This window comes from Ostrinia nubilalis, chromosome 6 (assembly GCF_963855985.1).
Source record: "Ostrinia nubilalis chromosome 6, ilOstNubi1.1, whole genome shotgun sequence".
NCBI lineage: Eukaryota > Metazoa > Arthropoda > Insecta > Lepidoptera > Crambidae > Ostrinia > Ostrinia nubilalis.
Genome location: NC_087093.1, coordinates 18,081,879 through 18,098,362, shown reverse-complemented (window position 1 = coordinate 18,098,362; position 16,484 = coordinate 18,081,879). Strand labels below are relative to the sequence as shown.

Here is a 16,484-nt window from a genome sequence, read left to right as displayed (position 1 = left end):
GTAGACATAGCCTGTCTCTTGTTAGGCCTGTTTGTCACGTAGGACTGTTGGTCTTTATGGCAATCAGTAGCCTTTTTCGGTGTTGGAGGCGGTGTTCTTTTCATTTTGGTAGACATTATAAAATAGAAAAAGAAAACAAAACCAAAAAAGAAGAAAAAATATTCTTTGTACGGGATTCGATCTTGGGGCACCGCGTCTCGTTAGTGCGTGTTTCTTCCACTGAGCCAACGCTTCTCGCTTAGCTGTGTCCAAATTACGCTACCCAAATAAGCACGGCGTGTAGTCGGTGAGTAATGATGTGCGAACTTTCTATTTCCAAGGACACGACGGCCGGCGCACGCACAGATACCGCACTCAAATACGCACTGTTTTGCACTGTATAGCGGGTATTATTATGTTTATTAACACTTATAAATTATTGTTTACACTTTGTTTAGATGCACTGTTCAATAGTTTATGTTTTAAGGAGTCTTTTAATCAAAAAATTATTGTATATCGACAACTTTATCCATTTTTAAGAGTAAAAATTTAGCAGCGTAGTCTTCCGTTAGTGTTGCCGCTCGGGCGGCGCGCGCGCAATTGTTGTGTTGAGAAAAAGTAGATATACAATTATTGAGTTTGATTTTCATTTTTAATTAAGATGAGTTTTTTAATCAAAATTTTATTCAGAAACTGGTGACCAACTTTTTATTTCTTTTGACATAATATCATTACCTACGTTACTATCATGTATTGTGAGAAAATTAAATAAATCTCTTTGAACAATTTCACACAACGCCATCTAGCCCCAAAGTAAGCAATTAATATGCTTGTGTTATAAAGTAACTATTTGCGCTTTAGGAATAGAAAAAGAGAAAAAGGACTTATGAAGTGGTCACAGAATCAGACTGTCCTGTTTGCCCTCTCAGATGGTGACACTAGCCAGCCCCCCGGGGCCTCCTGGAAGCGTCCGCAAAAACCGGGGAATGCTGGTATTCACCAATCAGTATTCACTTTGCCCGAGCGTAGACAAATGCCGAACACGGCGTGTGATCTACCTGCATTAGGTATGCTAATGTTGGCTAATTAAATAATAGCCTTTTTAGGGATTTCCCTTAATATGGACATTTTGAACTCTACTTTTTGTAGGTACCGTAGTAACGGAAAATGTATCTCTGATTGTTTTTTAGATTCATGTTTGATTTTTTATTGAATATAGGTAATTTAAATTCTAAGCATTTTTCAAATAGTTTGGATGCTTCAGCCCAAAACCTAGGATTCAGATTTCGAGTATATTCTGCATCCAACAGAGAGACGTTGCATGGAGTTTTGCTGGATTCACTCTAAGCAACATACAGTATTCAAAGTTCCACCACACCACTTTTTTAAATATTCTATAAGTAGATGTGTATTAAAAAGAATACAAACAGGATAAAGACGGCATTTGGCATATTTTTGGTGTAAATTGTATAAAGTTTCCAAAATGCTGCCATAAAACTCTAGCTTGACTCTTCTGTACAGTACTTAGTACAATCATCAATCAATTATTTTACCCCACACAAAACAATTCCCTGCTTAATTGAGATCCCTCGATATTGTCACATGCGCTCACAAATTAGCGGCTAATTTCGTGTTTTAACTCTTATAGGGGCAGATATAAATCAAGGGGTAGTTAATAGAATTAAAAGGCCATAATGCGGCGTCATCAGGTAGCCAATTGGTAGCGAACGCGCGGGGGGCGCCAATTGGCGTCCGTTAAGTGGCCGCATGCGTGGGCTCTGGTGGCATGCTGTACAGAAGATGTATTAGTATGATATTAGAGATAAATTAAAAAGCTATGCAGATTTTATAATACGTGAGATCTAAAAGAGAAAGCGCTCTAACCTATTGGTAAAGAAGTGTGTGCAGGTAATATGAAATGTCCTAGATTGAGTGATGGATTAACTAGCGTTAACTATAAACACTATTTGTTTTATGGTCCAAAATCAAAATTAATAGATGACGATTTGATTTGACTTCGATTAAGGCTGGGTAAGCTGGGTTGCACCATCTTACTTTGACTGTAACAAACGTCAAAAATCTGTCAAACTCCATACAAAAAGCACTGGTTATCGCTAAAGTTTCTGTTAAGTTCAGGTGAGATACAGGCCAAGAGCTTCCTCGTTAAAAAAAGTTAGGTGGTGCAACTGAGCCTAAGTACGAGTATTTTTGCAGAAGCTTACACGTGCGTCTATAAATGGCTTTATCTACAGTTTTATATTATATTGTAGAAAAAAGGCATAATTATTTTTATTTACATAAACAATGGGTTTTGGTATTAAAAAAATGCTATAATGCCTCTACATGACCTCATCAAGAGTCAATTAGTGACAAGACAAGAGGTCTCCAATTAGTTATTTAAACATAAGCAAAAAATGCATTATCTGAATTAAAAACTTTATTGTTTAACTTTACGCATGATCACTTTTAATTTAATACCTACTTCCTGTGACTTAAACAGCTTAAAAACATAATAATACGTATGCGTATGTTTGAGTTGCTCTATGAAAACGCTATTTTATTTATTTTATTTTATTCGTTTCGGATAACATAAACAATTACAATTAACTTAATTAAATAATAGAATGCTATTAGCCAGAATTACCAGTGAAATAATTTATAGAAAGTTCATCATCATCATCATTTCAGCCACAGGACGTCCACTGCTAAACATAGGCCTCCTCCAAAGATTTATTGCTTAAATATTCGATTGGTGTGATTTTACATTATAGTTACAAATTGTTCAAGCTTCCTTGTTATAAAAATAAAAATAAAACCACACCATGAAATTTGTATTTGCAAAAAAAATACTGAGTGAGTATATTAATAAAATTTTATTTGTTCTCAAGTTTTATTATAGGTACCCAAATCTCAAACAATTCGGCAGAATTCTACAAAAATCCCTTAATCTTATACTTCAAAACACAATATCCTCATTCATCACTGCTAAGTCTGTTACTTAATACTTTTAATTAGCGACACCAAAAAATGGAATGGACTTGAGACCCGCATTATCTTTTATTGATACATTTTAATCGGTCAGTTTTTTCAATTTGTTGCCTATCGATACCCGTAGCGGCGCTGCGGTGATCTGATAACGAGCGCCATCTGCCGCCGGCGATCGATCGGCGGCTCGATCGAGTGGACAGCCCGTATGCGAGACAATAGGATATTCATTAAAATAAATTAGCCCACCGCATGTCAACGTTGACTCAGTTAACCGGTTAATTGTTTGTTTATGGTCGATTTGTATTTAATCGGAAAACTTCTAATTTTCATCATTTCATTATTCATGAAAGGTATCATTTTGCAACATTTTGTATCATTGGATAAATAAGAATATACAATGATCAACCTTGTCAATAAAGCTATCAATAAACACTGAAACTGTCCTGAAAATTATGGACACAGAACGATGGAAGTGGAATGAAGCAATTTGCATTGATTGTAAGATGATAGATAATGATGTTTCAATCTCCATCATAATTGTGAGCTATCAGCCTTCTAGCAAATGTATTAATTATGCTGTGTCCTCAGGCCATGCAAATCACCGCATAATTTTGTTATAATTGCATCTAATTATGTATGCAATCAATTCTTTGTAACGTAAACAGAGAGTAGTGGGGCCAATGGTGTCTAGCCCGCGGCTAGGCGGCGCGAGCGCGCGAATGGCCAGCGTGCGCCCGCGCAGGCCCCGCCCCCGCCGCCCCCGCCCGCCCCCGCCCCGCCCCTGCCTAGCGCAGGTTTATCGATCGGAATAGCCGATCTTAATTGCAGGTTATGACAACGATGCGTCTAGACAAATAGTTGATAGAAATCCAGTCACACGCAATCTCTACTCGCTGAATGTATCTAACATACAGGGTGTGTTTATGGGACGTATAGACAAAATAACCACATAAACTATGAATTTAGATGATAAAGTAAGGAACTAAAGAAGAAGATAATAGAGACATCTCAATGATTTCGGGAACATCACAAAGTGGATTCAATGGCTTCTCAATGACCCGAAACTTCATCTACTTCTGGTCCTACAGTAGGTCAGGAAGTAGAAGAGGCTTTTAGTAGGACTTGCACCAGTTGCACAAAAGTACTTGTTTATTGAGTTATAGGTACTAAGTCGTAATAGCAGTCGAAGTCTGTATACTTAATACCTATACTAGTACGAATCGATGAAATAGAGAATTTGAATCGAGTTTTTTATAAGTATACATACATTTTTTCGCAGGAAAAGCTTTTTTAGTTCACGATACAAAAACAGCTCCTCAACTCGACATACATTCGGCACAAAAACACTTAACACCTTAGCTTCAGTAGATTGTTTGCAGTCATACATATTCATGCGCAATAACTGCTGTCGAGAATCGAACCCGTCCGCGTCCGGTCCGGTTATGATTTCCACACGATCCATCTTGCTACATTGTTGCATTCATTTCAATATTAAAAGTGACTCAACTTTCAGATTGTTGATTTAAGATAGTGGGGATATGATAAATTAAACATCGATTACACAGATATTGAGAGAAAATAATTTTTGGCCAATGATATTGTTACTAAATAGATCTTAAATAAAAGATCTGTAGTTATGATACACAGAATTGAGACGAGATCTCTTAATATCTGGAACTCGCAAGAACTACTTAACTCAGCCAACCCACTCAAAATGTGTCATGGAAAACATTGAATGGAAAATAAAGGCTTCTTACGTCTTATTATGCGAACTGTTAGCACAAGCTGAAAATCATCAACAACCATAATTCGTAAGATCACCATAGAAAGCAGAACACCGTCTCCATTGACAGAGTGAACCATACCATGGCTACCAATTGCTGTTCTGATCTGTACTGTTCTAAATGGAGATCAACATAGATTGCTTATTGATCCAATGCTTATCAACCTCTAAAAGTTGAAATGAAGAACGTTTAACAAATAAACTGGCTTTTCTTATCACATTTAATCATTTTAATTCGGCTGAAAACGTATACCCACCAGATATACCTTCAATTTACTATCAAACTTATTCAGGAAGAAAATAGCTATGCAGTAACCGAGGTGTCAATTCCTCTAGACATTAGATAATAACAACTACCCTTTTAGAAAAAGCTAACAATGTTAATACCCAATAATTGAATGAGCAAAACGCGCTCTTCCGGCGCGTACGCAAATCGCGACAAAAAGCGCCCCCCGTCGAAATTCCAAGGAACTATTACCCTAATACGGAACGCATAATTACGATGTGACGTGTGATTACGGAGCTAATTGTTTTATCGTCGATTAAATAATACAATTACGCCGCATTGTTTCACCTGCCCCCGGTACAGCCCGTGGAGATAACACAGGGCGATATCGTTGGGCGACAACTTTAAGGATAATTATGTAGACTGAATTACAGACATTGGTACTATATGATTTGAGAGTACTAGATAGAGTACGCATTTAACTAGCTCATTTTGAGACCCATAAAAATTTTAAATGAATAGGGTGGTGTCAAAAACAGACTGGGTTGCACTATCTTACTTTGACTTTAACAAACGTCAAAAATCTGTTAAACTCAATACAAAAAACACCGCTTATCGTCATAGTTACGGTCAAAGTTAGGTAGGTGGTGCAACTCAGCCTAAGTGTTGAGGACTCGTACAACATTGACTAGCTGTTATCATCTAACTATGACTGAGGTGCTCCTCTATGCAAATACATACGAAGGTATGCACGATATTGTGATACAAAGCCCGACACGTGTCTGCATAAAGACTGACGGGAAGCGAACCTGCTACCTTCAGAGATAAGCGACCCATCATTATTGTAAACATCAGAATCAACGAAGAGGCGATAAGGAAGTATCGCGCTTGCGATCAAATTCCTGGGCGGTGTTCAGGATGTCAGCATTTAGTCTGGTTTTGATTCGCATATAATTTGAATAGTTTTAATATAGTATGAAGTTTTCTGGCATGCAGGAAATCTTTAACATGCAGTGTTCTCATTTTGAAATCGAATCTCGTGTACGTTACCACGGTAATACTATCTATACAGTATTCCAACTCGGCCATATTTTTGAAATAAATGTCAATAGCCCCGCGGTACGTCACGGTATGACAACATGCGATAGGGCTGCCCACCTACAGTACCCATTCTAATTACGTCTGTCTACTTAGAATTTCTATCTGTTTTGTGATTGTATTTTTTTTTTATTTAGACAAACAAAATACTTTGTGAATGGAATAGGATAAAAATGCGTGTTGTTTTGTGTTAGTAGATTTAATTTAAAAAAATATACTAAAATAATTTTGAATCTACTAATCATAATGAGTACTTAATGACCTGTTACTTTAATTTCAGGCGGATGAAGTCGTGGGCAAAAGCTGGTTTAATACAATATAATTTTTATTTCAAATCAAACTGACTAAAAATGACCATTTTTGACTGTTAATAACTTGTTTTTGACAAATTTGACCGTAAATGACGGTAGTCAAATTCAATCACCTTAGTTATTTTCAACACTAGCTAGGCCATCGACGTCCGTTCGGCACATTCGCGACACCCCTAACCCTAACTTTTGGATTTCGACCGCGTCCCGAGTGATATTATTACCGTGACGTTACCGACATCCTAATCGCAATGCAACCAAATTTTACAGCGGTACATACACTTGTGGCAATTTAGAATCATTTAACAAAGATTTAATAGCCTAGACGACAAATACAATTAATGCCCATCGTGGATTAAGCTTAACTAGTATTAATCAGAATCAATTAATGAAATATACTTATTTCATACAAAGCAATGCGATACCTTTCGATAACGAAACCCTCAAGAAGAGTTGAACCATTTTGTGTTCGGAATATGAGGTCCGGAGAGTTTTTGTTAGTAATAATAATAAGCAATAGAGGTACCAAGTTAGTATAACCAACAATCATGTGCTCTACAGGATGTATTTTATGTACACTCACTTAAATTAACAGAGTGTAACTAAACACATGGTCATGCAATAAATGAATTGCACAGTTAGACATGTAGATCATAGATATGAAATAACCATTAAAATTCTCGTTGTGATTATAATATTCAAGCACAAGAAGCCAGTTAAAAAGGGGAAGAAAAACTACACAACAAGTTTTCAATCAACGACTAAGTACTCAGCTTTAGTTAATTGAATACTATAAAGTTAAACCAGCCATTACTTCCTATTAACAATGTATACGATTATAACAGGTGCAACATTCAATTTATTGAAACCAGACATAAATAACTGCGCGTACGCACCGCCACATCATAAACTAGCTCAGATGCTATCGTAACGGTAATGATACGCCGGTAATTAGAATACGGATAGATAATAGTAATTATGTTTGTGTGTAAATCAACATGCAAATAGAATAGCTTTTTATTCAGCTGCGTGCCGATCGTTGATTTCAATTAAAGTTCCACAGTTAGTTGTATCGATGTGTATGTTAGTCATTTAAAGACCCCAGTGTTATATTTCCTGATAGCATTTACATAAACAACATGCTGTCTAGTTAATATAATAGGAATGTTTCCTGGTAAAATCCTCATCTGGGGGACATAAGACCTTAAGTCAAGTCTGGGTAAAAAGAAAAAGTTTGATTTAGTCCGCCAGTTAACTTATCAAAAAATACTCGACACGTATTTTTAACTTAAATAAATAAAGCGCGCCTAAGTTCAAAAGAAGAGACCCGTGCCGTCAAGAAGTGCTTAAAAGCGTAGCACTTTGTGACGTCACGCGGAACTTCAACGCATCATAACTTACTTGTTTGATTGGCAATAAGAACAAGAGCATACATATTTCGATGTGAAGTAAAACATTTTGTCTGTTATTTAGTTTCTTGCTTTGATTGCCTAATATTACTCATAACATGGCATTAATGTATTAAATACAATAGAGTAGGAACTTGAACTGAGTCCCTACAAAGCATGCAAGCTGAAGCATTAAACTTACTAAATTCCAGTCCCACCGGTAAGTCCGCATAATCCATCAAAAATAAACAGAAAAATGCGATAAATAATAATTTGACCCAGTTATGGGCCGCATAACTTTAAGTTGGAGTGACCCGGTTTGCTATCAGTGCAAATAAAATTCACTTTCTAGGAACGTTGCGAAAGGAATCAGTATTCAGGCGCTAACGCGGTTATCGCGCGCAAAAATGATATGCGCGGGCGCCGGCCGCGCCTGTGACAGGTACTCAATGCGAGGAGACAACACAATATCATAAAAAAATATACAAATATTCACAATAAGTATGAACTAGTAAGTTCTTACGCAAGATCGTCTTTTGAATTAAACTTACTGGGAATCTAATTCAAGCTTGATTACATCAATGATACTGTAATAATTAATTATGTAATATGCATGTTATTACATGTAATGATGTAACTAAAATTATATGTATTACACAACAAACGTTTAATAGTTGATTTTTTTGCAAAAGCTCTCCCAATAATGGGTGACAATTTATCAAGGCAGATATTGAGATTGAGCTTTGAGCTTTGAGCTTGAAGCAATAAAAATCGTCGTCAATCAACGCGGTTACAGCTTTATCACATTATCTACGATTATCTCATTTTATAGCATAGTATTTAGTTAAAATGCGGTGTATTATATTTCAATGGCCTGCTGCGAGATAAGGAACGTACATTTTAAACTAGAGCTTTACGTGCTTTACTGCCTCTCTCAATCCTTTTGTCTCTCTGCAGAAGTGCCTAATTTAGAGCCAGAGACACGAGCAGCTGATAATCGAATACCTAATAACCGTTCCTATTTTTTAATACTCAATCTGAAGTAATTGATCGCTCTTGAGTTCTTTCAACTATTTATTAGGTAGGTATTTCATAAAATATCGAGAGAAAGAGAGAGATTTCCTATAACCAGTCTACCATTTGTACACCACCACCCAGTAGCACGTACCTGACTAAGATCCATGACCTTTGCGTCGATCTCCCAAAGATTAAAAGTCCCAAATTAATCACTCACAAATAACAGTCAAACACAGAATCAAAAAAGTTTGTAATGCACACCAGATGACTCGCACGCACTGTGAATATACTCGCACGCACTGTGAATATACTCGTACGTTTGGCAGAATCGTGGGAACAGATCGATCGGAGCTTCAAGAGATACAGATAACTGGTACTTATGCAAATATGACATACTCACTATTGTAAAATATTAAATTAAATATAAATGAATTTAATAAAACAAACAAACAATATAGTACAATTAATTAAGCATTAAATGATGTTGACTTTAATAATTAATTTGCATAATTAATTACTTAAACAAAGATAACTTATTTTTATACCAGCACAAAAAATTTACAAAAACTGACAACTAACCCTCAGGAGTAGTGTTTAATAGGTAATTAGTGGCTAATTACCTATGATAATGACTTTAATCAGTTATCTTAGTTATGCAGAAATAATTCCCGCTCTACACAATGGCCAATAAAACCAACGTTTCTGCCAAACTTGCTCCGAGAGTCCTAGACCCCTGTAGTCCCGAACACGAGTTGGACTAATTATGCGAAGTGTTTCCCGCGTTACGCGCGACTCGAGTGGCGGGTGCGCATCGCATCCCGCCCTCACCACGTAACTGCCGCGTTACGCACTGATAAGGAAACAGGTGAACTTTATTTGGGACATCGATGTTTTTGGGCTGTCGATATGTGCCATACTTTGAGGAATAGAGATTAGTAGATCGATTGTTGAAAGATTTTAAAAATAATGGCACGGTCGTCATTGTCTTTCCGTAGCCTTCATGGCAAGCATGGATACAATTTAATCATGTCATAAGCTCTAAAATCTAAACTATTTTTACTCGTGATACACACTCGTAAATAAATAGTGTTATTTTAACGGAATAATTAATTATTCTAAAATATGAATTTTGGCTATTTATTGTGATTTTGAGAAGTGTCAACATAGTCTACGAAAAGCTACGAGTAACTGCGATAAAAATAAAAGCTTCGCGAGCGTCCAGAAAGGTTTGACAAGTGGTAATTATTAATTAATTAAAATGAAGTTTTGAAACGCATTATTTACGTTCTAGCGCCGTTGGAGATAGGTGTGTTTGCTTTCGGCGATAATGTGGATATCGAGAAAGTTATCGATCCACAAACAACTCGGCGCTATCGATCTGTGTCGCCAATCCTTATCTGCGCGCGCGCAGGTGCCAGCCCACTTAGAATATTGTGACTAGATACCATCGCTAATGCATGGTTTATAATAACCATGTCCACAAGAAAGCTCATAAAATTTATTAGAGCTTTAATTAAACCAAATCAAATCAAATCAAATCAAATCAAATCATTTATTGCATTGCATTACATGTGGTTTGATAGTTGGTGAATGGTAGGGCAGCGCATCACATGCACCCTGCAAGGGCATAGCAAGCATTAAGAATACATTTTACAAAATAAAAGAAGAAGTTACAATTTTAGATCAGTAGTAACAATTATTAATTATGTTATTTCATTATATTTCATTTAATAATATATTTATTCAATTTTAAATTTATTGCAGCCTAGTATAATATTCATCAATTTTGTAAAAACACTTATCACATAGAAAAACATTTAAGGACGCCACAAATTTATCATAATTATCTATCTGTCTTAAATATTTAGGAAGGGTATTATATAGCCTTATTGCCATGGAGTATGGTCCCGATCCATGTAATTCTAATTTACTATCTGGCAACACAAGCTTGTTTCTCTTTCTCAGTGTCATAGTCCCAGTGTACTTTTCGTCTGTCTTATCAAATATTTCCCCATTTTGCCTAACTATTTTGCATATTTCCAATATATAAAGAGATGGGACAGTTAATATTTTATATTCTCTAAAATATGGTTTACAGCTTTCCATAGGCCCTATATTAGCAAGTATCCTTATACATTTTTTTTGTAGAACCAAAAGTTTTGGCGCATCTGTGCTGTTGCCCCACAAAGCAATACCGTAGCGCAGCTGCGAGTGCGCGTAAGCATGATACGCAATTTTGGCGGTATTCGTGTCTGTGGACCTTTTTAGTTCGTTCAATGCATAGATAAATCGCGATAGCTTACCTGATACGGTTTCAATATGGCTTTTCCAATTTAAATTGCAATCTATTTTTATACCTAGTAATGAAAATGAATTGACACATTCGAGCTCTATATTATCAACTGTGTAATTGATGTTTAGTGGTCTTTTTTGATAGGGTCTAAAAATCATTAGTTTTGTTTTGTTGTAATTTATGACTAGATTATGATCACCCAACCAAGATACAATTTCATGGGTAGTTTTATTTAACTTATCTTTTAGTTGTTCTTCATCTATGGTAGGAAGTATAACTGACATGTCATCCGCAAACAAAATACTGGTCTCTTTGATTATTTTTGGCAAGTTAGTCCAGTCATTTAAGCTTAAATTAGGTAAGAATCTCGGAATTAGAGATACCCAGCTGTAAGTCTGTAAATACTTGTATATTGACACCCTAAAAGTTGTCTCAAAACCTACATATGGTAGGGTGTAAGCAACTATTAAATTTTAAGGTCAAAGGTCACAAAAATCGGTATTTTGCGCTTTTTTTTAGAAATATCTCATTTCCTATGGGTTTTTTGCTATTTGTATTTATTATCAATATTGTAGAATACTAAATTCTCTACAAATTTTGTTTAAAAATTTTTTTTATAAGGTGAACCGTTTTCGAGATAGAGGGCGGAGAGCGCGCGGTCACTGCATCACTTCAGGTCAACTTAAGCGGTTTAGGTTTTTCATACAAAAGGATTTTCCCGCTAATTCCCGTGGGAATTTCGGTAATTACTTGTTGTAAATAAGCTTTAGGTAAGTTTACTAAGGTACCTACATGAAAAATTTCAAGCGTCTAACTTCCGTTAAGCGTTTAGATTTTTCATAAAAAAGGATTTTCCCGCTAATTCCTGTTCCCGTGGGAATTCCTAAGTAAACTATAACCTGCCCAGGTGTATGAAGAATAATTGTACCAAGTTTCGTTAAAATCCGTCGAGTAGTTTTTGTTTCTATAAGGAACATACAGACGGACAGACAGACAGACAAAAATTTTACTGATTGCATTTTTGGCATCAGTATCGATCACTAATCACCCCCTGATAGTTATTTTGAAAATATATTTCATGTATAGAATTCTGTCCGTCTGTATGTTCCTTATAGAAACAAAAACTACTCGACGGATTTTAACGAAACTTGGTACAATTATTCTTCATACACCTGGGCAGGTTATAGTATACTTAGGAATTCCCACGGGAACAGGAATTAGCGGGAAAATCCTTTTGTATGAAAAATCTAAACGCTTAACGGAAGTTAGACGCTTGAAATTTGGCATGTAGGTACCTTAGTAAACTCAAAGCTTAGTTACAACAAGGAATTCCCGAAATTCCCACAGGAATTAGCGGGAAAATCCTTTTGTATGAAAAATCTAAACCGCTTAAGTAGACCTGAAGTGATGCAGTGACCGCGCGCTCTCCGCCCTCTATCTCGAAAACGGTTCACCGTATAAAAAAAGTTTTTAAACAAAATTTGTAGAGAATTTAGTATTCTACAATATTGATAATAAATACAAATAGCAAAAAACCCACAGGAAATGAGATATTTCTAAAAAAAGCGCAAAAAACCGATTTTTGTGACCGTTGACCTTGAAATTTAATAGTTGCTTACACCCTACCATATGTAGGTTTTGAGACAACTTTTAGGGTGTCAATATACACGTATTTACAGACTTACAGCTGGGTATCTCGAATTCCGAGGTGAACTTACTATAATGACTGGACTAAGTCGTTTATGTAAATGAGAAATAGAAAGCATCCTATGACACTTCCTTGGGGTATAGATTTTGATAATACTGCCTTTTGTGACCTAACGCTAGTTATTTGACTATTTTCTAAACATGCGTTTTGTATTTCTACATATTGAACGCGATTTTCGAAGTAGGAGGTTAACCACTTATGTGCCATGCCACGAATACCGATCCCATATAATTTTTTTAGTAAGATATTTGGTAGCACCCGATCGTATGCCTTACTTAGGTCTAGTAAAATGCCAACAGCGTAATTTTTATTATTTAGAATATCTAAGATTTCCCTAACATACTTGAAAACAGCTATAGTAGTAGACCGATTTTTACGAAAACCATTTTGGCTATCATTAAAAACCTTATATTTTTCGCAGAAAGAATATACTCGGTTTGTCATGGCCGATTCAAATACTTTTGAGAAAGAGGGCAATAAAGCTATGGGTCGGTAGTTGCTGCTCGAACTTGGGTCACCGTTTTTGTGTATAGGTTTGACTATTGATATTTTCAACCTTTCAGGGACAACACCCTCAGCAAATGACTGGTTTATTAGCAGAGTTAAAGGCGGGGCTAGCTCATGTACACACTGTCTTATGAGCGAAGGTGGTATTTCGTCAAAGCCATAACTCTTCTTATTTTTTAGGTTACGAATTAATCGCGTTGTTTCTGCAAGGTCTAGGGGTTTTAAGTACAGTGAATTCTCCACCGGAGTAGCCACAGGGCGGCCAGGTGGTGGTGAATTTTTTGAATACGCGCCTACTGATATAAAGTACTCGTTGAAGGCATTTGCCACTAAGTGGGGGTCCTCTACTAAAGTGTTGTTGCTAAACAATGTAATATTTTTCAGTGACCGTTTAGGTAGTTTGTTAGTTCTTTCCTTTACAATAGCCCACATAGTTTTATTTACATTACTTGATTGTTTAATTTTTTTAATATTACACAGTTTTTTTGACTGATATGCCGTTTTTCTTAGTAGCTTTGTATATTTTTTGTAGTGATTATCCAAGATAGAGCTATCCCATTGAGAATTTAGGACTTTTAATAATCTTTTATGCCTACATGAGATCCTTATACCTTTTGTAAGCCATGTTTTAGTTTTAACAGGTTTTATTTTTATTTTTGTTTTTGGTATACAGTTGTTATGTGCATTAATTATTATTTCTAAAAAATTATTATAATTTTCATTTACAGATTTATAATTATTGAATATTTGATTCCAGTCTATTTGTGCAAGTTCTAACTTAAATAAATTTATATGTTTTTCCTTATAAAGCCTTTTCTGCATATAACAGATGGGCATCTGTGTACATGGCGGGTTTTTTAATGTAATTATGACACCTTTATGGTCTGACAAGCCATAATCATTCAAATTCAAATTCAAATTCATTTATTCATTGCATCATGTAGTACATTGGATGTTAAATTGTAGTGTCTTAGATCTAAACATGTACCCTGCTGGGCATTGCAATCAATAGTAGGCATTATTACATAATATTACAAACATGCAGTACAGTCAAACATTGCGTACCATTTCACTAATGTCAACAGTAATGTAAATATTTTTAAATAGAAGTCAATATACATAAATAATAAAACAATCAATTGGCAAATTAATTTAAACGTGTACAATCACTAGAAGTCAAGATACCAATTCCAAATGTCAATATTAAATGAAATGTCAGAAAAAACAAAACCAAATATTAAGATAATAAACATGCCATTCAAATAGTTAATTTAATTAATACATACACTATAAATTGTAAAGAAATTTCATCGATCCATTCCAGTATTATATTATGTCTGTATCTGATAAGTATTCATTAATATTATAGTAACACTTGTCAATAAGAAGCTCGGTCAATTTGGTCTTAAATTGTTTGACAATACAATGTTTTATTGATTCTGGCAGTTTATTAAAAAATTTCGGTGCCATTTCAATTACACTTTTTTTCATCAGTGCCGTTTTACACATATTGGTGCGAATTAATGCTTTCCTTGGGCGAAGATTTCTATTTGGTGCTTCTTTTAATTGAAAAAGATCTGGATTACACTTTACAAAAACACAGCATTCCAGTATATACAGACACGGTAATGTTAGTAATCTTAAAGTTCTAAAATGAGGCTGACAACTTTCTGTTCGCTTCAGACCACAAATAGATCTGATACATTGTTTTTGGGCGCGAAATAAAGTTTCTCTATGTGTTGAGTTTCCCCAAAATATTATGCCATAGCGCAGGGTGGAGGACACAAATCCATGATAAGCTGTTAAGACTGTGCTGCGATTTGCTATTTTTGCAAGTTTATATAGCGCATATGAAAATTTGTAAAGTTTTTTACATACCTCAGTCGAGTGTGATTTCCACGACATGTTGCTATCAATATAGACACCCAGAAACTTAGTGGTATGTGTCTCGAGTATATTTTTATTTTCATAACTTACTGATATTACCGGATTAATTTTTCTTTGTGTAAATTGCATAAGCAGAGTTTTTTCTAGATTTATTTTTAAATTATTTGATATTAACCATTCAATTATGTTATTAAGAGTTACATTTATATCTTCTTCATAATTTTCCTTACTATCACTTTCGATAAAAACAGTACTGTCATCAGCAAAAATAACCATAGGATGTAAACTAGATTTAATAATGTCATTAATGTAGATAATAAATAGTAATGGGCCCAGGACACTACCTTGCGGCACTCCACACTTGATTACTCTCTGCTGAGACGTATATTTCTCTTCGGATTTTGAAGATATACAAATTTGAGCTAATTCGGTGCTTTGGCTTCTATTTTGAAGATAAGATTTAATAAGGTCAAGAGCAATACCACGGATACCATATCTATCCAGTTTCATGAACAAGACTTCATGATCGACATGATCAAAGGCTTTTGTCATATCCATGAATATAGCACACGATGGCACCCCCCTATCCAAGCTAAAAGTCACCCTTTTGACTAGATCATATATTGCAGCATTTATTGATGTGCCTCTACGAAAACCCTTTTGTTCTTTAACTAGAATATCATTCTTCTCCAAAAAATTATATATATTATTGTGTATAATCTTTTCAAAAATCTTTGAGAACACTGATAGTAGAGCTATTGGTCTAAAGTTTTTAATGTCCTCCTTATCACCTTTTTTATGTAGAGGTTTTACAGTCGCTATTTTTAGCCTATCTGGATAAATACCCGTAGTAAAACATAAGTTAATAATATGACTCAACGGCAATGCAATTGTCCTACCAACATACTTTATCACTTCTGTGTTTATGTCATCATATCCTGTACTGTGTGTATTACGTAACGACTTTATTGTATTCTGTATTTCAGTGGATGTAGTCGGGCGTAGGAATAAAGAGTTCAAATTGCCATTTATACGGTTTTTGTCTAGTTTGTATGAGACATTATAATTTTCCGCACTATCAATAAAGAAATTATTAAAAGTATTGGCAATATCATTAGGATCGGTTATATATTTATCATTTGTTTTTAATCTAAATATAGGTTCTCTCGGCATTTCACTTTTTATTTTATTTATTACTGACCATGTAGCTTTTGATTTATTTTTTGATGTATTTATATAGTTAGCATTTTGTGCACGCTGCGTAAGTTTTATAATCTTTTTAAGTCTTACAGAATATGTCTT

General features: G+C 35.1%; 1 protein-coding gene across 1 annotated transcript in view; it reads right to left on the bottom strand.

Annotated features, from left to right (window-relative positions):
* Positions 1-9,602, bottom strand: part of LOC135072855 (POU domain, class 2, transcription factor 3L-like) — a 207,480-nt gene extending 197,878 nt beyond the window's left edge. The window contains exon 1 of the mRNA XM_063966893.1: positions 8,939-9,602. Within this exon, the coding sequence (XP_063822963.1) occupies positions 8,939-8,953 (15 nt within the window). The 5' untranslated portion in view covers positions 8,954-9,602. The remainder of the gene's footprint in view (positions 1-8,938) is intronic.
* Positions 9,603-16,484: the final 6,882 nt, after the last annotated feature.